The sequence below is a fragment of the Melanostigma gelatinosum genome (assembly GCF_949748355.1).
Source record: "Melanostigma gelatinosum genome assembly, chromosome: 3".
Lineage (NCBI taxonomy): Eukaryota > Metazoa > Chordata > Actinopteri > Perciformes > Zoarcidae > Melanostigma > Melanostigma gelatinosum.
The window spans coordinates 25,944,718-25,966,933 of record NC_136636.1 but is presented as its reverse complement, the minus strand read 5'-3'; the positions used below and the strand labels follow the sequence as shown (position 1 = coordinate 25,966,933).

The window sequence follows — 22,216 nt, the reverse complement described above, 5'->3', positions numbered from 1 at the left end:
GACAGCTATGTGTTTCAACATTCATATTAATATTCACATGTTACAACATCACAATTTAAAGTTATTTCTCCTGTATGCTCGAGCTGCGGTCGGTCCATGTGAGGAGTGTGAGGTGTTGATGGAGCAGATGTAACGTAAAGTATTCTTGAGGACGTTAATGTGAAACACGGGACTTACACGTCCAGCATGTACGTCCTGCCACGTTAACTGGTCATCCTCTCCGTAGCTGCTGACTCGTTTAGTTCAATGAAATGAATGTTGACCTCCGTAGTAAAGTGCTGAGCTGTCACACTAACTTCATGATCGCTGAGTGCAACGCGTCGCCATGACAACCACTGGAGCTGCCCTCACGTGCTGTTTGGACTTTTGTAAATCCCATAGAGAAAACGGTATTCTTTCTTTATGGTTCAATTAAAGGACATTTCTTTGCATTTAACGGCATAACAAGAATATTGTCAAAGCCCAAATGAGTGTTTTACAACTACGGACAGAAACAACAAACAATTAAATCAGTCACATCTGGTTAACAGGGAAATGGAATTTGAACCGTGGCAAGAAAGTTTAAGCAATTTACATTTAAGGTATACTATAAAATAATATTGGGAGCTTTGTACTGCATTTTTTCTTCCAACACATCGTAAATGTAGGTTACACTCGTTGCAACACACTTTTTACAGGTTCCATTTGGATTTGGAACTTACGAGGGGGCTTGAAGGCAGCATTGCATTGGATTCGGAGATGAGAAATTATCAATCGGAGTGTATCACAGACTGTGGAGTATATGAGATATTTGCACTTTTACACTCAAGTAGATATGGATTTATGAGGTTATAACACTTCAAATAACACCAAAACTCTCAGAACAAATAACTAGCATAATACAGGCTGCAGTTGTAAAGAACAATCTAAACACAATTCACATTAAAGCAGGCTATAGATATACACATGGAGAGGAACCTTAATGGAGCATGTCATTATCCCAGTGGTGGAATGTAACAAAGAAAGTGTACTCAAGTGGGTTACACTGTACTTAAATACTATTTTGAGGTACTTCTGATTGATTGATTGATATGTTTATGTTCGTGTCATGGACATAACGTGCCCAACCCTCATGGGTTTATGAGACAACAAAAATACAGCTGCAGTGGACAAACTTTTATTCAATTTCATTAAATTACAAAATCACAGGTTACTTCACAGCTCGACCTTAAACAAGATATCCTGTCTTCTCTCCCAGGCCTGGCAAATAAAATCTGCTACAAAAAAAGGTTCCTTTCATGAAGCACAACTCAAGTTTTTCCTAATCATCCAACCAAAATAAATCAACATAAATAGAAGTAATTGAACTAAAGAGGTTGTCTGCTTTTACCAAGACCACTGGTGTGGCTGCAGATTGAGTGCAGAAACTGTCGTTAAAAAACTGCATACAGCAAACGAGCTCATGCATATCAGGGCATAAGGGACACAGCAAGGTGCAAATTGGGCGGCAAGAAGAAGAAGAAAAGCGCCCTGTATGAGTTTTTACTCCAGAGTAAAAGACCACGCAGTTAAAACTCCTGAGCTGAAAAGAAGAGCGAGTAGCTGCTCCACCGCGCAGTAGTCTCCCGAGCATCTTACATCTGAACAAGGTCTGACCCAAAGAATGACAAAAGTTTACACACCTGGTGGCAATTACACTCATGGCGAACGGCAGTACGAGACCAGTGGGGCTGTGTGTGTGTGTGTGTGTGTGTGTGTGTGTGTGTGTGTGTGTGTGTGTGTGTGTGTGTGTGTGTGTGTGTGTGTGTGTGTGTGTGTGTTACTGACTCCTGGTTGGGACCCCTTTTGGGTTTTCTTTTTCAGAGGGGGGGATTTTTTTTGGGAGGGCAGTCCTAAATTCAAACGTGCTCCGCTTTTTCTTCTTCTTTTAACGCACGCCTCGTTTCAGCTGCGCCACTCCGCTATCGAGCTTCTGCCCGAGAGGATGTGCACTCACATACACTCACACGCACACACACACACACACGCACACCCACACACACACACGGGGCGACGCTAGAAGAAAGAAAGTAACCGCGTTGAGTTTGAGGAAATATGGTGTTTCTCGGTGGGAATGATGGACGCAGTAGACTCCATTGATCCGTACAGCCGACCGGCGCGCAGGACACAATGGGTGGTCAGCACTCTGGCTTACCATTACGGACTGGACCGGGGAGTGGAGAACGAGATCATAGTTCTGGCTACCGGCTTGGACCAGTACCTACAGGAGATCTTCCATCATATGGACTATCAAGGTGGGGGAAAGATCCCCGTCGAGGACTTCAACATCTTGTGTAACGTCCTGGGACTGAACAAAGACTCGGAGGACACCGAATGCACCGGCGTTCTGGACAACTTGCCCGGCGAGCTCACCTTCAGACACTTCCACGCCAAGCTGTGCGGCTACTTCAGCACCAAGGCGGGGCGCCAGTACGAGAACGGCCGGCTGCTGGTCGGGAAGGACAGCGAGCACATAGAGACTCAGATCCGCCTGCGGAGCCCCTTGAGGCGGCGGGGGAGGCTGCCGTCCGTGGGCGCGACTGGCGACCCCTGCCCCACCGCCGCCGCGGGGGGGCGGCACGCCTCCGGCTGCAGGCTCGGGTCCTGCACCAAGGAGTGCTACGAGGAGATAGTGGCGCTGGAGGAGGCCGAGGACCGGGTCGCGAAGCTGGAGGACGAGAACGCGAGTTTGCGCGAGCTCATCGAGGACATGCGCGCCGCACTTCAGAGCAGCGACGCCCGCTGTTTGGCTTTGCAGGTGAGAGCTCGAGAGTTTAAGTTTGCGCTGAGTAGAAGAGGGCTGAACTCACTAAACCCTGCTTCAGTTTTCAATATGATGCCGCCTGTATTCTAACAATGTAATATCATTATAGACATCAGTGACAAAAGGGTTTAGGGCTCCCACTTCTCAACAACCCTGTCTGGATTATTGCATCGATAACCAAGACCAGACGCCCACTGCCACCGAGATCCAACAGTTATTTGACTTCCAGTTTATAACTGATAAAGCAGTATATGATTTATAACCATTACAGCCATTATTTACAAATGACTGTTTAAGCCCTTTTTGCTCATTGCAAGTGGTGCAGGTTTAAGCCAACCGCAAAAGGTATAGTGCTCTCTGATTATGAATGTCCACAAGTCTTTAATATTATGATAATCAGGTCTGCTGTTGTAAATGTCAATAAGTTGTTCATCAATGGATTGTGGTTCAGGTAGGTAAGTGGTCAGAGTGTTGAACTAAAGGAGATAAAGCCACTGTCATCCTAGAGGAAGGTGAACAGCTATACAGGTATTTAACACAACCTGGCAACCCGCGGCTTCTAACTTATTATTTAGCAAATAAATCACATATAAATAAACCCATAAACCCTTATAAGTATAACAGACATTTCAATGGATTCTTATATTGTAAATTTTCCCATTTTGTCATTTTAATGATGTCTTTATGTTATTGTTCTGGGTTTATTGTTATGCTCCAATCGCCAAGTCAGATTCCTTGTATGTGCAAACGTACTTGGCCATGAACCGTTTCTGATTCCGATTCTGATTGACTCTTTATAACATTTATAACGGCAGACTCGATGGCTTATCAGGAAGTGAGAAACATAACATAATATTTTTCATTCATGATTTAATTAAGGACGGGATTATCACAGACCAAACGACAAGAGACCGGTTCCGCACCCCGACGGCCCTAACATTGCTGTTATTAATGGCTCATAATTGATCTATAGGGCGCCAATTCATTATTTATTAATAAAGTGGGCTTTTTTAGAAACCAATACCAAAACATATGACCTTTAATTAATTATTAACATATATATCTGCAGAATGAATGGTCTGAAAGTGAGAAACCCTAAAGCTGCTAACTTGATCGCTTATTATAAAAGTTTATTATTGACTTGACGAGTAAAGACATACAGCAACAAGATATATGTTTTTCACAAACTGGTAATGTTGTTCTTAACAATGCCTTCTAAGTGATAGATAAAGCCATTAGTTACAACATTTACAGGCATGTGACTAAGCAGGTGCAATATCGTTTGAGGAAATGTCTTGATCTGGTCCCCTATTGTCACCCGTTGCACTACTTTTTTCAGGTAGGACTATGGAAAAGCCACTCCAAGCATAAACCAGAGGAGGGCTGCCTCGCCGCCCACCAGAAACAATCGGCCCAGAAGAGTTTGAGCAACCTGAAGAGCCTCCAGAGCATCATCCACGAGATAGAGCTGCTGCGGAGCTCCAGAGACCTACAGGTAGAGGAGGCCATGCTGTGTAACGAGAGACTGGAGCAGGAGCTGTGGACCTCTAAAGAGACCGTGGTCGCCCTGGAGGACTGCAACCGAGCCCTGAAGAGGGAGCAGGTGGGCATGAGGAGGAAGGTGGAGGAGGCCCGGCAGGCGCTGCTCAGCGGCCTGGGTAAGGTGAAGGAACTGGAGGCCAAGGCCAGCCATGTGCCGATGCTGCAGAGGCACGTCCTCCAGCTGGAATCAGAGCTCCTCTACTACAGGTGAGAACCCTGTAGCACATGTCACATTCCTTTTCGTTTTTCACTACTTCCATCGCTTTTAGTGTGTACACGATCAGCACCATGCATTTCTATGAGGAGAGACTGCCCAAAAGTCTTCTTTGCTATTTCCATTTGTGCGATTATTTATGTCGAGACCAGGTGGCAACCTCAGGTTCTGCTGAGTGAAGCCAATGCGGAAGTGCCTTTAAAACCTGCATTATCTGTACTGACCAGCAGGGGCAACTCCTCCGGTTGCAGAAGGAAGTCAGAATGTATAGAAGTCTATGAGAAAATTACTCTGCTTCTCACTTGATTTATTACCGCAGTAAACATTGTAAATATGAGTTTATGGTCTCAATAGTTTCAAGTCTTCAATACAGCTTGATGCTCATTTGGTAAATTATGAGCCATTTAGAGTCAAATAGATCATTAAGTGGAGTATGCTTTAGGGCGGGCTTACTGTGATTGGCAGGTTGCTGCCGCTACCAGAGAAGTATACGGCAATCAAGGAGGTGGTTTTACAGCAGGTTCTGAGTATCTCCATTTGAAACGGGTATAAACACTTTTGCCTTTAGATAAGGTCGAGGACGATGGCACCCCAAAAAGTTCAATATTATTAGAAATAATCATTGCAAAATAATGACTGAAATAACATTTTAAAGTAAATGTTAAGGTATGTGACACTATTGATGAAATTATTAAAACTCAAATCATTATGAACTGTTTTATCATGAATTTGAATCATAACTTAGTTTATTGTAATTATTTTGATTTTATTCTGGTATTTTCCCTAATAACACAGTTAGCTGGTTGATTCAGAATCGCTTTAACATTGGTGCTGCTCTAGCTAACAGGAGCTAACTGGCTATTTGGGGTAGCAGTTGTTGTGCTTGCTAGCTCAAGAAGCAGAGGACATGTGATTGGCTGAAAGGTGAAGGGACAGTGACAATGCCACCGTCATGAAAGGTGACATTATGAAATCAAAGTGCCATCAAATATTATTGGTATGGTATTATTATTGAGAAAAATATGAAAACAGTTAAATCAGACTTTTTAAAAAGGGCATTTTGAAATATATCTACTCTAAAAAAAGTCCTACAAAACTGTTTTAATCATTTCCTATGTTGTTTTACAAACCATTGTTCAACTTATATATTTTAGATTTTTTAGAATTTATTCATGTGGTTATTTTTTTGGGAACTATGCAAAATACAATTCATAGATTTACTCGCAGTTCAGTGAACAGGAAACTGCACCTCAGAATTCTCAGAATTCCTAAAAGCCCGGCCACTGGCCCGCTGGAAAGTGAGATTTTTGTAGTTGCAATACACCGTTTGCGACTGACATTTTGATATTGGTTCTCTTTAGACGTATTCAAAGAGGGATCTTCAAATATTCTTGTGATTTTTAGATTGGCGACGGGTAAATGCATCAAAAGAAATGCTGCCCCAAGGTCACAGACAGAGGGTATAGACTAGACAAGGCCCTTTTTGTTACCTCTTCATTAGGTCCAGTCAACTGTCAAAACCCTGAGCAAAACAAGTGTCTGTCTGTTCATCATGTCATGAGAAAGAAGAGCTTGTTTTGACCTTTGGGGCCAGAATGAGCCATAATGAATTATAATCCCTCCGAGAGTAAAATGACTCTTGTTTACTTCTGGCCTGACGCCTGCAAAGCTCTGCCATGCTACTACATGCTGGAGGCTTGATGTGGTTTACTTTCCCAATTTTCCCAAAGACTTGTTGCATTTTTAGTCTATTTAACAGGCGTCTTGTGTAGCAGGACGGTCCCGCCGGAGCTCCGCTACTGTTGGGAACTACCGGTATTCATTTTGGTCAAAGTAAGGGTGTAATTGGACTTTTTAAAGTACAAAGCCAGTGGGTTTAATGTTTATCTCTGCGTCTGTTGTCCCTGCTCAACCTGTATAATCAGTGTCTGCAGGTCTGGCTGTCTTAGGTAGCAGATGTCTCTAAATAGTTGTAACATCGACTGTTATTATAGACTCTTTAGACACAGTCACATACAACCAGACCCATATAAGTCATCTCTACTACCTGCCTTTAGGTGATTCTAAATAACACATTTCTCAACTACAATACCGTTCGTATTTCCCTAAACTCCACTAATCTATGCAGACTACGTTCCAAAGTCTTTTCACTGCCCTTCCATTGATACCCTAATGGCAAATAATTCAGCACCACAAAGGCCCTGACTTGTCAAGAGAAAGCTCCATTGAGTGAGAACCTCAACGGACTGACCGTTCTCATCAATCTCTCCGCTCACTTCTTTCACTCCGCTCCAGAAGGAACAATACCACACAGGCAACCCCGTCCATATGGATCTTAGCAACCAAGCTCCATGAATATTCCCCCCTGAAAGGCCCAATGCTTGCTCAGTTACATCTCATCCACGGCCAGGGCTAGAGAGGAAGGTGCCAGTTTCACTCCTTCACATATTGCTGAAAACGTTTGTGACTCTTTTTATGCCTTTCACATCAGGGGATGTGGGCTATTGACCCAAAAGTCCAGGTCGTTTGATTAGTATAAAAATCTGTGTATCGTACGGGGCACTGTTGGTCGATCCATGCCTGGGTTCCACTTTAAAAAGTCGATCTCAAGAACGGTTCATGTGTACTCTGGTACGGTTGGGAAAACCAACTGCAAAGGCATTTCTCAATGCTGAAGGTCTCCGAAATCTACACGCGCCGATCTCATCCTCTGAACTGCACGACCACGGGGGATGAAGTAAGAAGGCGAGAGAGCTGTTCTTGACATTTTCTCCAAAATATAAACAATAGTAGGCATAATGCGAGGGTCCACTCCATGTATAGGCTCGGGATCTTGCGATTGGCGCGCTTTACACTGTAGCGACAACATAAAGAAATGTGGTCAAGATGATTTCGCAAGTGTACTTGATTCTGGAAAAACATTGCTAATGTGAAAGCTGAGTGGTGGGGCAATCATACTCTGGTATGGAAGAAAATCAATCATATCAATCACATCAATCATGTGAAAATGCCCCGAGTTACCTTATAATTGAATCGTCTCAGTGTCAGATGTCTCAGATTATATGTGGTGTAAGTCTTAGTCTAATATTAAGGAAGTTAAAGTCGTCGATTGTCTTTAATTTACTCTAAATTTGATGTAGGTATTAAACTTACAGATGGTGCGTTTAAGGCTGATGGGAAAATTGTCAGGCTCGTTAGCCTACAGTAACACATCAAATAGTGTGCATTTATTTGATTCACTTAGTACGAGACAACGACAGACTCCGGCATTAATATCAGATTTACGTTACGTTAACGTTATCTAGCTACAGATGTTGGCGTCTGGCTGCGTGTCATCTTTTCCTTATCATCAGTCGTCGTTGCTGCCGAGATGGGGAGATGCGAGTGCAATGACGACGGAGGTGGTTGGCACTGGCCAAACGGAGCAAGGTGTCATTTATTTCCCAAAACACTTAAATGTTAGGGAGCATAGCGATGAATCCCGTTGAATCCCACATGCAATCTGAAAAGCACGAGGGGTAAGCAGTAGCAGCGGGAAAACTAATGTCTGCGTCTTTTGCATGAAGCTTGCCCGAAACTTCGTCTGACTTCCTCGCAACTTCTCAACAGCTTCTTTGCGACTCGTAGTATCCACTCATGACATTTGTGTAGTTTTTCAAATATAGTCATGTATTTTTCCTTTTTCAACTTCTTGGCTTAGGACAGGATGTTTTGAGGACTCCATTATAATGCTTATTAGTATGCCTTCAACCGTTCTCTAAATGGTTAGCTCCTTTGAATGGAAAAGTCTGAATTAACGGTGATCTCAGCACTGGACAAAAGAAAGGAAAAGTTTTGTTTCAAAGTAGGACTCAAAAAATGATTTTCTATCAAAGAAATTGTTTCCACCATATTTCTGGTCTTAAATTATATTTGTCATGGTCTTAAAAGGTCTTAAAAAGTATAGAATTAGACTTTAAAAAGGGTATAAGAACCCCTGTTGGAGATGCAGTAGCGTGTCAAGGGATCTGTTGAAATTATTGACCATAACTTTATCCCTGTCGCTTATGTCTCAACTGCTGTGACAAGTAATGCGATTAACTGGGATGATGCTGGATCTCAGAGATACAGAGTTACAGGGCTGGGGGTGGTTGAGAGCTGAGAGCTTATGCCTCCTTATGATATTAGAGCACCTGGTATGAGCAATAACCTAATTACCAATAACCTAATAACCACATAATTAAGTGTAAAGTTGTCAGGTAGTGGTTATACATGTTAACTTAAAGTTCGGGAAGTTCGATTTTGTTGCTTTTGCACAGAGCTAGGCTATACTGTTCCCCCCCAGTTTCCAGTCTTTGTGCTATGTTAAGCTAACCAGCTCCTGGCTTTAGCGTCATATTCACTGTAAGAGTGTTCCTGTAAAATGTGATTTGATTTCCTTTTTAGTGTCTGTTATAATTTGGTGGTACAGTTTTCTCACCTAGAAAAAAACCCTTTTCAACTTTCCATCAACATCCCAGCAGAAATCGGTTGAAAATGAGGAGACAAATGTGGTCATCGGTATGAAACTTAAGATATGTGGGTGTTGTTGCATAACACGTCTGTGATTTCTTTGGATTGTACGCCAGAACGGAGCAAAGGCTGGGTCTCTGACTGGAGTAGATCAGCACATTAAAGTCTTTGCATAGTGGGATTAATGTAAAAGTGTCACTTTTACTTCTGTATTTTACTCCAGAAGGCAAATGGAGCCTAAATCACTGTCACTGTAGCCCGTAGAGCTATGTGGGCCAGAGAGATGAGACAATGGGGAGCACAGCGGTTAGGAACAAAAAGAGACGAGGGGGAGGAAAGCCGACCATCTGGAGCAAGGAGCAAACACTCGACTGTTTGTTCATGAAATGATGGACGTGTTTCTGCGAGGCCCGCATGAGAGGAATGGCTTCATTCAGCTTTCCATCTCCTCTTTTTTTTGGTGCTCCAAACTGTCTGGAGTGGAGACACAAACTCATTAAAATGAACTTTGGTGTTCCAGAGCGTCTTCAGTTTTATTATTGTCTCCATTCCAAGTCTCTCTATTTATAGTCCGGGATTTCTAGAGAGCCAAGCACATGTCTCCCAAGTGTGGAAGCTTAAAACTCTTTTTCTTCTTTTATCGGCCCGCAGACTTCTTCTCTGTATGCCTGTAACCCCTGGCCATCTGAAGGCAGGCACCCCGGGGGGGTGGGGGGGGGGGGCATAATCTCCCGGCCTTTTCATGCTCCCTGCGTGGCGTCCGAGAGCGGAGGGGTAGAGGGAGGGTCTTGCAGGCCGTTTATCTGCCTCCGCACAAGAGCCTGTGGCGTTGTGTGGAGGCAGGTGCCGCCGCAGCATTCCTACCCTTTTTTAAAAATAATGTGGAGAAGGACACACTCGAGGGATGTCTGGTACCCGCTGCATTCCGCTGCCTCTCTGTTCTCCTTGAACGGCGTTCAAAAATCCCACGCTGCCAAGAAGTGGGCTTCTTTTCACATTTGAGCCGCTGCCCCGCTCGCCCTCCCTCTGGTTTGGAGGTATGCTGACATCAGCAGAAATACATCACACACAAAATATCCTATGAAACTCATGCCACCCACACTCGTTGGACTTCGCTCCCTCTACTTTTAAAACTCTTGTTTCTTTGACTTTCGGGGGGCGGGGCGGGGGGGGGTTCTTTGCACTTTGGTGTCAGAGGAAAGCTCAACCACCCTCTGTAAATGTTACAGCCATTGGCTTTTTGGATTAAGTCCTCAGCTCGTGCTAAATAATCACCACATCCCTGAAGCCGCCTCATTTGTATCCCGGAAACCGCCATCATTGTATGTGCGTGACCCAAGGGGACTGGATTAATATCCGTCAGTTCGGGCAAACCTGACCCCAGGGCTCCCGACGAGCACAGAACTCCAAGTTCAAGCTCAGGTTCAGCGTGAACCTCGTTTGTAACCTCTGCGGGGGGGAGAGAAGACTGGCATTGACTGATGACACCTGAATGAGGAAACTGCTCGTTGGCGGGTGGGGGGGGGATGTTGATGGAAAGTTCACTTCAGCGGCGCACTGTGATAAACACAGAGAGGACTCTGGGTGTCCCGGCTGTAACAACAAACAGCTGGACTACCCCCCCCCCCCCCCCCCCCACAGGCCAGAAGAACAGCTCTAGACTTCTGCTAATTGGGCAGAATACAGGATCCTATTAATTAGAAATGCCCTGACATAGCACAATATAATTTTACTCGTGTGTGTGTGCGTGCTTCTTGTGGGGTAAAGATTAGGCTGCGCTTCAATCACTATTATACTCATCTAAGAATGATACCATGTATTTTTCCTTCACTGTGAATGATAATGTATCTTATAGTCACATGCATTACAGATAAAGTATTCCATTCAGAATCTGTCATTTTGAAAGTCTAAGATGTTTCCTCGTCTCATATAATGGCTACAGATAAACCAAGAGACGCATTTGATACAGGACTCTGATCAAAGAGAGGGGAAGGCCGTACGACCGTTCAGGAAGTGTTAAATTGATTTATCTGTCTGCTCCACTACTTCCTCGAGAACGATGAAGTATGAATACCGCTAAATTCTCCAACGATTGTCCGCCTGATTTATGACCTCAGAAAATGTTTTGTTTATTTCTGTGTCATTTCTATTCTCAATGAGACAAAAGGGAAGTAGAACAAAATGCACAATGTTCTTAAAGTTATAATGCTTAGAGCAGGATGGAAGAACTCTTAATGAACTGACAGAGACTCAGGCCTCATATATCCACCTTATAAAGTTTTTGTGACTTGTGTCAGCAAACAATAGATTATTTACGATTTCACCAGACATGGTTCACATCAGCCTTGATTTTAAGATGTGTATCCTTCTGTCTACTGCACGCGTATAAGTGCAACAGCCCATAGAGTGTTGCAGGGATATTTTTGTAGGCCAACCTGGAAGTTAGCATCGCATTGGTTCCCTCGACAAAAAGCCAATGGGATTTTTCCACACTACTTTTAAGCCAGAGGTAAAAAGCTAACGTTAGGCCATGAACAAACTACACCACAGTCACATGACTACGCCACCACCACTAAGCTAAAGTCTTTGGCATGATGACGTTTAGTAGTCTCATTTAGCTACCTGCTAGCAGCCGCCTTTTTTAAGACATGCAAAAGCTTAAAAATTCACCAGAGGGGTATTTACTGACGTATTTAATGTTAACGTTAAAATCTCTTCAGCTTGTGTTAACCACAGACCTTATTTCACGCATCTAACCAAAAACAAAAAAGAAATTGACTTGAAACGACGGAACTAAGTGCATAAATGCTGACTCATTTCTGGGGTTTAGGACTCATTCCTGCACTGCTCTATTCACTCGCTTTTTGGCTTTGTGTTTGTCACCACTAACTGCTGAGAAAATTAGTTATTTCGCAGCGAAAAAATCTGCTGTTCATTGAGATTCATGAGAACGTTGTGACTGCTTCCTATTGTAAAATTGCCGTAAAACTCAAACAATGAGCTAAGAGAGGCTAAAAAGCTTATTGCTAAATTTGCATTAATTTTTTAATGTTTCTGTCCACCTTGCAAATTTATGTGCAATGTTCACCCTCCTTCTGCCTTTGTTTTGGTATTTGCCAACCCTTAGGGAACATATCCATGGATGTATACAGACAACTGGATACAGCGTTGGCCCTGTTTATTCCCACCTAAGTTGCTCAGTGGCACGTGAATCAAAAGAAGTTTGACGATAATGTTACCTGGATCCTCCGGCGATCTTCTGCATCCATGGGCCCATAAAGTAAGCGCACTAGCGTTTCCTTTAACCCCGCCTCCAAGCCCTCGGTCTCCGGCTCATTCACATGAATGGGAGGACAACTTTGATTCACCTCCCAAAATAATTTGATGATTTACACCTAAATGCTACACTAGCTCGTGGCTCACTTTGTCCGTCTGCCGTTTGGCGCTGGGTAGGTAGTGTACAGTCAAAGCTTTTTCTCTGCAAAAAGCTGCCCGCTGCTACTGGAAACACGGTCAACGAAAGCAGTGGGACTGAACCAAACAATGAAGTAGGATGCAGAAATAAGCTAAAACACTTGATCGAGCCGAGGGGAACTGCAAGTCAGGCCATAATTCTGGGGGGTGGGTTCGTCACAATGAGCGACTCCTTTCTCATTATATTGTAAACCTGTGGATTAGTGCAGCTTATGGCTAAATTGTAACGTGACCACCAGTGAAAAATGAACAAAGATAAGTCCCAACAGGTCAACTCTATGTCAGCTTGCTGTAGATGGCGTGTTGACCCATTTTCTACCTAATAAATGCAGATTTTTCTGCATTTTGTAAAGAAAAGTCAATATTAACACCATGCATTGATGGGTACAGTACAGTCACATCATTTATTTCACACCACTTAAGTAGTTTTCCTCCACAAAACGTGAGGAATTTGAATCGGAGTCAATTTATCCTCACTCACATTTACACTCATAACACACTTTGAAGTCTGCAGTGTATTTTACTCTCTCTCAGCAAAATATGTGAGTGAGTAGATATTTTACTTTTGGCAGGCCAAACAAGCCCTTGCTGCTGTTTGCATTTGGTACATTGGCGAGATCTGCGACGCCCGTCTGATGAAATACATACAAATTCTGTCTTCGTCTGCTGCGTCCCGCAGTCTGACCCCTATCCAGGATGTCTGCCTGGACTACTTTCAGGTGTCTGCGTTCATCCAGTTGGAATTCCCGTCCTCAGCACCATCACCAAGTACCCCGTCATCACTGTCAGAGGGTCTAAATCTCGGGCTCAGTCCAAAACAAATCAGAGCTAGTTTTCATGTGATAGTTTGGAGCTCATTCATTTGCTGTTTTTTGTTTTTTTACCACTATGCATGTCGAAGGCCTTGCTACAGTATTCACCGGACACCGGCTGCAGTCTCCCACCAACCGCCGTCAATTAAAGTGCAATTAGTCACACCAAAGCCCTCGTTTGAAAGAGGCCCTCCACCACTTCATTCCAGAGTCCGAGCGTCTCCGCAGCAACCAGCAGAGCTTTGTGCACGCATTCTCGTCCATGCACCAGCTCCATGTCGGTCCGGCTGCAGCTGCCGGCCCTCGTGAACTGCCCCCCCCCCCTTTTTCTTCCACTGTGGCCCCCTCTAACTTAAACACTCTTCTGATTGATTGCCTGAAATCATGCCGCGATTATTGACCTTCAGTGAAGTCACTCGTTTTCACCCCACTTTTGCACGAAGAAACCCAAAAGTAGTACACAGAGGCAGAGTGTAATGTTGTCTTAGGGCTTATAGTCTGCCTCCTGCCAACAGGATACAAGCATGAGTGCTCTGTGAATTTTTTTCCTCAGAGTCAGACTGTTGGAAACCTTTTTTGAGATTTTCCTCTTTTCTTTTTTTTCTTTTCGGCAAGACATCATCATCTGGAAACACTTATTCTGTGATTTACGAAGGCCCCCTATCGGATTTCCCCCCCAACACAAAAGAGCAGACGGCAGGCGAAACCTAGAAAACTCGAACCATCACAGAAAGATTGATCTGCGCAAACTGAAGTCTCCCTCTTTCTTTCTTTTTTCTAAGTGACAAATGTTTGACCGTGCCTTTGAAATGACATGCATACAGAACAAAAGTCTATTCATCTGCAGATTAAAAGACTGCTCATGTGCTCGAAAATGTCTTGTTCATCCAGTGTCGTCTCGTGTGAGTTTACTTCACATCTTGCAAGCGAACTCCTGCACAGCAACAGCGCCGTTCTACCGCTGACCCACTTTTACTGTAAAAATGCCTTAAAGATGCGATGTCTGGCTTCAATTACCCCACCCAGATCTGGCGTACAACATCACAGGCCTCTATAAAATGATCATGGCGGTTGTAGATGTGGCTTAATACACGCTGCCTTGTGTTACTTGATATGTTCTCTTTGATGCCGGCAAATGGTTTGGACCGAACTTTTCTCGTCTGTGCAAATTCGAGGAGCAGTTTCAGCCCCTCGGCCCGTGCCGGTTTATATGCAGAGGCCACGCCAGTCAGACCGTTGAATTAAGCTCACAGTGCTTTTCTTTCAGGTCGGAGGTGTCAAAACTACAACTCCCAAGCAGCACCGGGACGGAGCAGCCGCCTGGTGTTGGCAGCAGGCCGGGCCAGAGATGTTGCTCGGACTCCCAACACGACCGATGTTCTCCGACGGGGCGTGCCGTGACGACGCCGGATAAAAGTAAGACCCGTTACTCATGAAAGCACAGAGTGCAGTGCTAACGTCTCTCAGTCTCTAAGTTCCCTAATAGTAGTAATAGTAATAATTTCCGAAATAGTAAGAAAGAGTCTTACTATTCAAAGTGCTTTTATATACATACAGGATGAGAGCTGCATTAGACCCTGTGGAAATGTTGGATTGTTTATCCAGTTTCCTAAAAAAAAGGACATTTGTATTTGTTTACTCTTGCCATTGGAATTAAACACGGCTACTAGGGTGGAGCCCCAATGGTGCCGGACCAGCATTACTTTATAATGTAAAGTAATGCTGTATGATAACATACAGTATTAGACCGGAGGTTGTCAATATTCTTTCAGTCAAGGAGGCTTTATAAGACACAATACTAACAGACAGCCTACTAATTCTCTAGTAGGCTTCAGCTATTAATCGATTAGGCAGTCGACTCATTTTGCGTATTATTTGTTCTATAAAATGTCAGAAAATAGTGAAAATGTAAAAAGTACAGCCCAAATGTGACATCTTAGTGCTTGTTTTTGTCGAAGCAACAGTCCAAACCCCATCGATGTTCAGTTTCCCATGATATGAAACACAGAAAAGCAGAACATCCTCACAATGGAGAAGCTGGAGTCATTGAACGGATGCTGTTTTTGCATGAAAACGACTAATTGTTTCAGCCCTAGTGTCGAGCCTCCCCACCCCCCCCCCCCCCCAAGGGCTACGGCCCTCCATGATAGTGACAATAATGATTACATTAACTACGATGGTGTGTTGTGCCGTCTAGTGGAGGAGCAGCTGTTTCGTTCGGTGGAGGGCCAGGCGGCGTCTGACGAGGAAGACGATAAGTGGACCGAAGATCAGCAGCGGCAGGTGGACGAGGTGAAGAGGATCTTGACGAGGCTGTCCTGCTGCGGGGAAAGGTACCGCTACTTGATATCATCACTGCATCTTAAAGCAGGGCAGCAGCTTACAGCGAGCTAGTGGCATACCATTTCTCACAGTGTTTGCTGTCTATGAGAGGATAGCTCACAAAGCAAAATTTCAAGGGAATATTACATTTTCTACGTATGTTATTGAGCATTTGTTTGAGCAAAATGCAGAATTAAAGAAATATCTATCACGATAAATGTACAACAAATAATGTTTAAATCTGCATTAGTCTTTTTTGCCTCTTGGGGCGCAGCAACAAACAACAACAAACTGACAAACAGGCACAAAGTCCAGTCCTGATATATTTGTTGTTCAAAGTTACGGCTAATGGCTAGCATGTTAGCCAACAATTGCCTATGCATACCCAGGTAGAGAGCAACATCAGCATTTATTTGGAGTCATGTTCCTGTTCACCTGATGGATTTAAGTTCAGTATGTTCTCTCCTTTCAGCCAGTCTTCACCAGTTCCTAAAATAGATATCTATATATGTGTCTGTAGCCGCTAGACGTTTGACTTTCTTCACCAGCTAGCTTAGTCGCTAGCTCTGTCTGTCTGCTGTTAAGCGCTCGCCAGATAGCGTTCAGTGAGTAAAACCAAAGCAATACGCTAAACGAGCCTAAAACTCTACAGAAATACCAATTAAATAAATGATTTAGCTAATATATCATTTTCTATAACTGCTAAATGTTGCAGCCTGTCCAACTACTATCACAGGGCTAACACATACAGAAACCACACAGATCTACACCTACAGGCAAATAAAATATCAAATATAGTATTTTATGTGAGAATCCGCAAGATTATCAACCAGTGATATGGAAGCCCATATGGGCCTCTCTTAAAATGATAATGTAAACTTAAAAAAGAAAATGAAATTCCACAAAAGCATTATAATCTACATCATATGTACTTGTTATATGAGTAAAAGAAAATGCAAAAATAAAATTTTCATGTTCACATAATAACAATAAACTTGGAAGCACATTTCATAGAAATCGCAGTACAAAGTGGGCGTCCCATGACCATATTAACAATAAAATGGGAAAGCTGTTTGACCTTTAATTTTCAAAGTCGTACTGTCCGGTGGACAAATTTCAAATGTTGATTCAAATTTGAAAATGACAATGCAACATACCGTAAACAACGCAACCTGATTTCCATTCATGCAAACAAGTCTAACAGAAAATGTAATTTTCTAGTTTGAAAATGAAAACGGCATTTGACATTTCACCTGCTGTACAGTGAACAATAATCAAATGCAATAAGGAAAAACAGCACTCCCAGTCTATTTCATTTACATTTACATGTCGCCATGCTCTTTAGGGGTCAAATTGAAAATGCAATCGGTCCGTCCTCTCATCGAGGCGGGTCGTCAGTTAACTCGAGCAACTCAAATACCACATGGAAAATTCCATTTTCATTTTCACGTTTACAATCTAATTTTGATAAAGTCCTCTTTGGGCTTCTATATATTTGATACTTGTTTCAAAACACACTTGGAAAACATCTGAAACTTGTAAGCGTGATTATTTTAGAACAAAGCAGCCATGCTAGCTTATATTAGTGCTCTAAAAATGTTGCTCTGTGTTGTTGATCAGGTGCGACGACAAGGCGTTCAAGAAGCTGCTGTCCAGTTACGGGAGCTCGAGGAGCGAGGAGAGCTGCAGCGCTGTGTTGGAGCTCCTGGAGAGGGTGACCAGGTTGCATAAGCAGCTGGAGCTGAAGGAGAGCCATGCGGAGATGGACATGGACCAGGTACAAACCGCTGACCACCGACACACCCGGGTGGGCTGCTTACAGCGTCCTCTGCCCCGGGTCCGCTTGATCCGTTCATGTGAAACCGTTCTCTCTGCGTCCTGCGTCATTCTGTGGCCGCGCGTGTGGTGTTGAACTAGATTAGAGAGGACTGGTGAAGGTTGTTATGAAAGTGGAGGGCTTCAAAGGCCAAACCACAGCCAGAGGCATGATCCTGCAGCTTCCACCTAACCAAACCTCCGGCACCAGAGCCTCCAGTGCGTGTGTGTGTGTGTGTGTGTGTGTGTGTGTGTGTGTGTGTGTGTGTGTGTGTGTGTGTGTGTGTGTGTGTGTGTGTTTGCAGCTGTTTCTCGCTGGAGTCGACCGCAGAAACACTCCCCCCTTGTCCCGCATGACACTTCAGAGTATCATAAATTAAAGCGGTCCCGTTACAGTCGAGTCGTATTTTCACAACACAGGAAGACGGGCAGAAGGGGAGCCGTGACGTAATGTGTTCCCAGAACGTCTCAGCGCTCCGAGAGGAAAAGTTAAAGCTAAACAAAGTCCCGACTGTGAGGCTTTGTTTATGCGCAGGATGTGCGGGGTGAGACCTTTGTCCTTCAATACGCCATGACGTAAAGGTGCACCACAGGGATTTCCAGCCTTTTTGGCAGACAAACCTACAGTACAATGTGGGCTGAAAGACTCACTCCAACCCTCACGATTTGACAGACATTTACGTTGGCTATATTTATATTGTATTCATGTTAAGCGGGCCCCCAGGGCAATAACATAACATTTACTAGGTTGACACATCCAGCTGCTCTTGTAAGATTGTCAAATTATGGACATCCTGAGAATTTATCTTGTGTTTCTTCTTAACGGGAAAAGACTCAGTGTTGGTTTTTGGTAACAATAAGAAAATAATGAATAACATCAGTCCATCAATTCTTTCAAAATGTGTTGTTCTGTCTCGTATTGTATTTCAAATATTTTCATATGAATCAATGTGGATGAATGATAAAACGCAGCAGGGATTCAGTTCATGAAAGGTTCCACATTAGCTGTTCAAAAACGATTCGTCAGTCCTTCCATTATTTCATCCACAGAAAATTGGTCTGGTTGTATAGAAGTCTATGAGAAAATGACTCTACTTCTCTCTTGATTTATTACCTCAGTAAACATTGTAAACATGAGTTTATGGTCTTGATTTAATTGAAAACTGGTATCTAGTGGTTGAGACTGGAGGCTTTCAATTTATTAAATGAACAGCCAGTTCAGCACAAAAGATTCATTCATAAAAAGGAAATCGAAATTTAGAAAAAAAAAGTGTAACGATGCAGTGTAACGATGTGTGTGTGTGTGTGTGTCTTCCAGATGAAGGACTCTCTGGTGCAGGAGCTGCATCAGAAGGCCGAGGAGACGGAGCTGCTTCAGATGGAGCTGCAGATGCTGGAGACGGAGAGGGTTCGCCTGTCGCTGGTGGAGGAGAAACTTGCCGACATCCTGCAGCTCCTCCAGCAGCTCAGGGACCTGGTCAGTAGCACTTAAGCTGCCCTGTTGAGACTGAAGAGGTCAATTCTGATCCCAGTAGGGTTTTGGGTCAAGCTACTAACAACCAAGGCTCTGTGTTAACATGTTGTTTTTTTACCTTTTTATGGCCTTAACATATTGTTCAGATTTTTTTGAGCACAGTGAAACATCCTGTGAACGACAGTTAGACCATCATGGTAAGTACAACTGAAACTCAAAGTAATGAAAATCATTTGGTTGGGTTGGCAGTTGAGAGAAGGCCCACCCACTCTGCACCGGAATGATTCTTCTGGTCAGACATCAGAAAGAACAGCAAATTGAAAGTACAAACCTCCATGTGGACATCTTACTGATCATTGGAATTAGAAGTCCACTTTGTCTTAGTCATATGAACAGCATGGATGGATTTTTGTCCATTGTTTTGCGTCCTAACCCGACTGGGATTGATTACAGATCTGAGAGCAAATTAATTTCATTTGCTGAACATGTGTGTGAGAAGCCTCTGTGGTTTGCAGGACGCAGCTTGCCCGTTAAAGTGCCCCGTTAATCGCCTGGCGGTGGTCTGAGAATATCTCTCTCTCTCTCTCTCTCTCTCGTTTCAGAACGTCTCACGGCGGTCCCTCGGGAAAATCTTGCTCAGCACTTTGGGGTCCTGCAGCGACCCGCAACACGGTGAATAGAGCACACACGCCCCATTACAAACCCACACTGTGTCCTGTGAAATACGATCGTGGAAGTTTACAGTCACTCGGGGCCATCGAACTGAATTACATTTCTCGCCGGGGTCGTCCGTAACACGATTCCCTCAGCGGTCACTTCTGTTCTGTTTTTTGTGCACAGGGAAAGCCCACATTCTGGAGGTGCTCAACGCTCTCTATCATGAACTGGCCGCCTGCGAGATCCTGTCCACTGGTGGACCTTTGGAGCGAACACAGAGTCAGCGGTCTGTGAACGCCCTCTTCATCTCCTGCTGATCTAGACCGCCTCCTGCTGGGCCAGCGACGCCCCAACAGCCTCGCTGGAGAACTCTGACAGCAGAACAGAGGTCAACAAACAAGCTGATTCATGTGTATAGTGTATTATATTGTAGCTTATATACTCCTCAGACCCTACTATCTATAAAGGGATATTAGTCTAGAATTTGTATAGCAAAGGGCTTTATTACATATTAACGTAATTCCTGCATATACATGTATTTTTATACAGAAGCCCTGAGAGGGAAGTGACAGAATAAAAAAGTAGGTGATCCATTTCTTAAATCTGATCTGAATTGTATTCTCTCTTGTGTTGGTGACTTATATATTTATATACTACATGTATATATATATATATATATATATATATATATATATATATATATATAGGTGAAAATAAGGTTTTGCCAGGATAATAAGTTCCTTCATTTTTTTCATCGATGAAAATATTGTAACACACAATATATGTACCTTGAGTTTGAGTGCATGTAAGAAAACATGAATGGTTTTTGTCCTGTTGAGAACATGTGGGTGTTGGTGCACTGCATCCTCTTGTGGCCGAAAATGAGTATTACAACAACAAACACAAATTCAAGAACATTTATTTTCACCTGCCAAAACTTTTTTCGACCCTTTTCACAGTTAAAAAATAATGTAACTTAAAATATATAAAATCCTGGCAAAACTTTCTTCTTTTTCAGCTGTTCTTAAGTCATAAACACAGGAGAGAACACAATTCAGATCAGACTGAGGAAATGAATCACCAGAATTAGTTTTTTATACTTGCCTCAAAGGGCTTCTTTACTTTCATGATCCGATATGGATTTCTTTCCCCACAACAGAGTTCTGAATGTAAAAATGTTGAAATAAGCTAAACCTTAAAGGGGCATAAAGCAGTCTGTGAAATGTGTCGACCTCCTCTGGTCAACAGGTCAACAACATCCCCGATAGACTTTAAAAGGAAACTGCATCTCATTGCATGCGCTTCATTCATATCAAGATGAAATGTATCATAACATGGGGACAAGGCGTGTCATTACAAAGGCCTCTGCGTAGTTCACAGAGAGGTGCTGCCTAATATGGAGGACTCTATTGGTGCGTACTTAGTGACGCGTGAAGGTGCATTCATTGCATCAGCAATGTTGGGAAACAGCAGCCATTTAGTATCTAGTAGGTATTTGCATTCAGGTACTCCATCTGTCAGAGCTATAACAGGAACTGGACCAATGAAAAAGCCCTACAACATGTAAATACTGACTTTTTGTTTGTTTGACCAAAACACTTCACTAAAGGTCCACGTACTCTTCATCAGCGGGCACGGAGTTTTCCGTAGATGTTATGGATACAGTATGTTTGCATTAACATTAACCTGCTACACCTTTTGGTCCATGATTTGTGTTGAGGTTGAACTTTAACCTGGTACTGTAAACTAAGTCACCACTAGTTTGACTGTCCTTCAAAGGCAATTCCCTGGTGCTGAAGTTGTAACTTTTTTTCATAGGAGGGGATAACGGTTTCCTGAATGCATCATTAGTTTTGGTGTCGGTCAGCCTGCATATTCAGAATGTACAGATGTACAAATGTACAGTTTAGATACTTCGATGGACTTTATTGTCCCCAGGTTGAAACCCAGAGCAACCCGCACACAAGTTCTATTCACACAAACAATAAGAAAATATGAACGGCCCCTACGCTGGTTTCTTTGTATAGTGCAGCATCACTTGCTCTGAACATGAAACTTGTCTTGAAACTAGAGCCTCGGATGCAGTAACCACTCACTTGTGTTGTAGGATCGTGACATTAAAGCCTTTAACTTTCACAATCTGGATTGCTGTGATTCTTTTCTATTCACACCTGCGAAAAGTAAACTTCTAACTCCTGCTGCCAACTCAAACAAACTGATCCACATGCACGTATCAGGCTCCTAAATGTTAGCTCACTTTCCCATAAGGATTTTTTTTATTTTTCATAATTTAATTCTAACCCAACTCCTACCTTTTAGAACACAGTTTAATCAATGACTTTTCGGATGTGCAGTCTCTTTTAGCACCAAACTATATACATTTATAATATTAAAATATTTTAACCGCCTCCTTATCTCTGATATCCACATGATTCTGTCCTATCACTCCTTCCACTGGTCTAAATATGAATAGCTACTTCTTGCACAAATTGAGGACGTTTTTTACTTTTGGGCAGTAATCTATGACACAGCATCTATTTTATAAAATGATTTTGTGTGAAGAATATAGAAGGCCTAACCAGTATGACTTTCAGATAACCGCCCTCTGAAGTACAGGCCTAATAAAGAGTAAT

The 22,216-nt window shown here is 43.2% G+C and overlaps 1 protein-coding gene across 1 annotated transcript; it reads left to right on the top strand.

Moving 5' to 3' along the window:
• Nucleotides 1-1,950: 1,950 nt before the first annotated feature.
• efcc1 (EF-hand and coiled-coil domain containing 1) lies at nucleotides 1,951-21,722 on the top strand. Its single transcript, XM_079297205.1, has 8 exons — nucleotides 1,951-2,776; nucleotides 4,122-4,531; nucleotides 14,583-14,731; nucleotides 15,513-15,648; nucleotides 17,258-17,414; nucleotides 18,771-18,929; nucleotides 19,529-19,598; nucleotides 19,767-21,722. The coding sequence occupies exons 1-8, from the start codon at nucleotides 2,093-2,095 to the stop codon at nucleotides 19,898-19,900; spliced, it is 1,899 nt and encodes a 632-aa protein (XP_079153331.1). The 5' UTR covers nucleotides 1,951-2,092; the 3' UTR covers nucleotides 19,901-21,722.
• The last annotated feature ends 494 nt before the right edge of the window (nucleotides 21,723-22,216 follow it).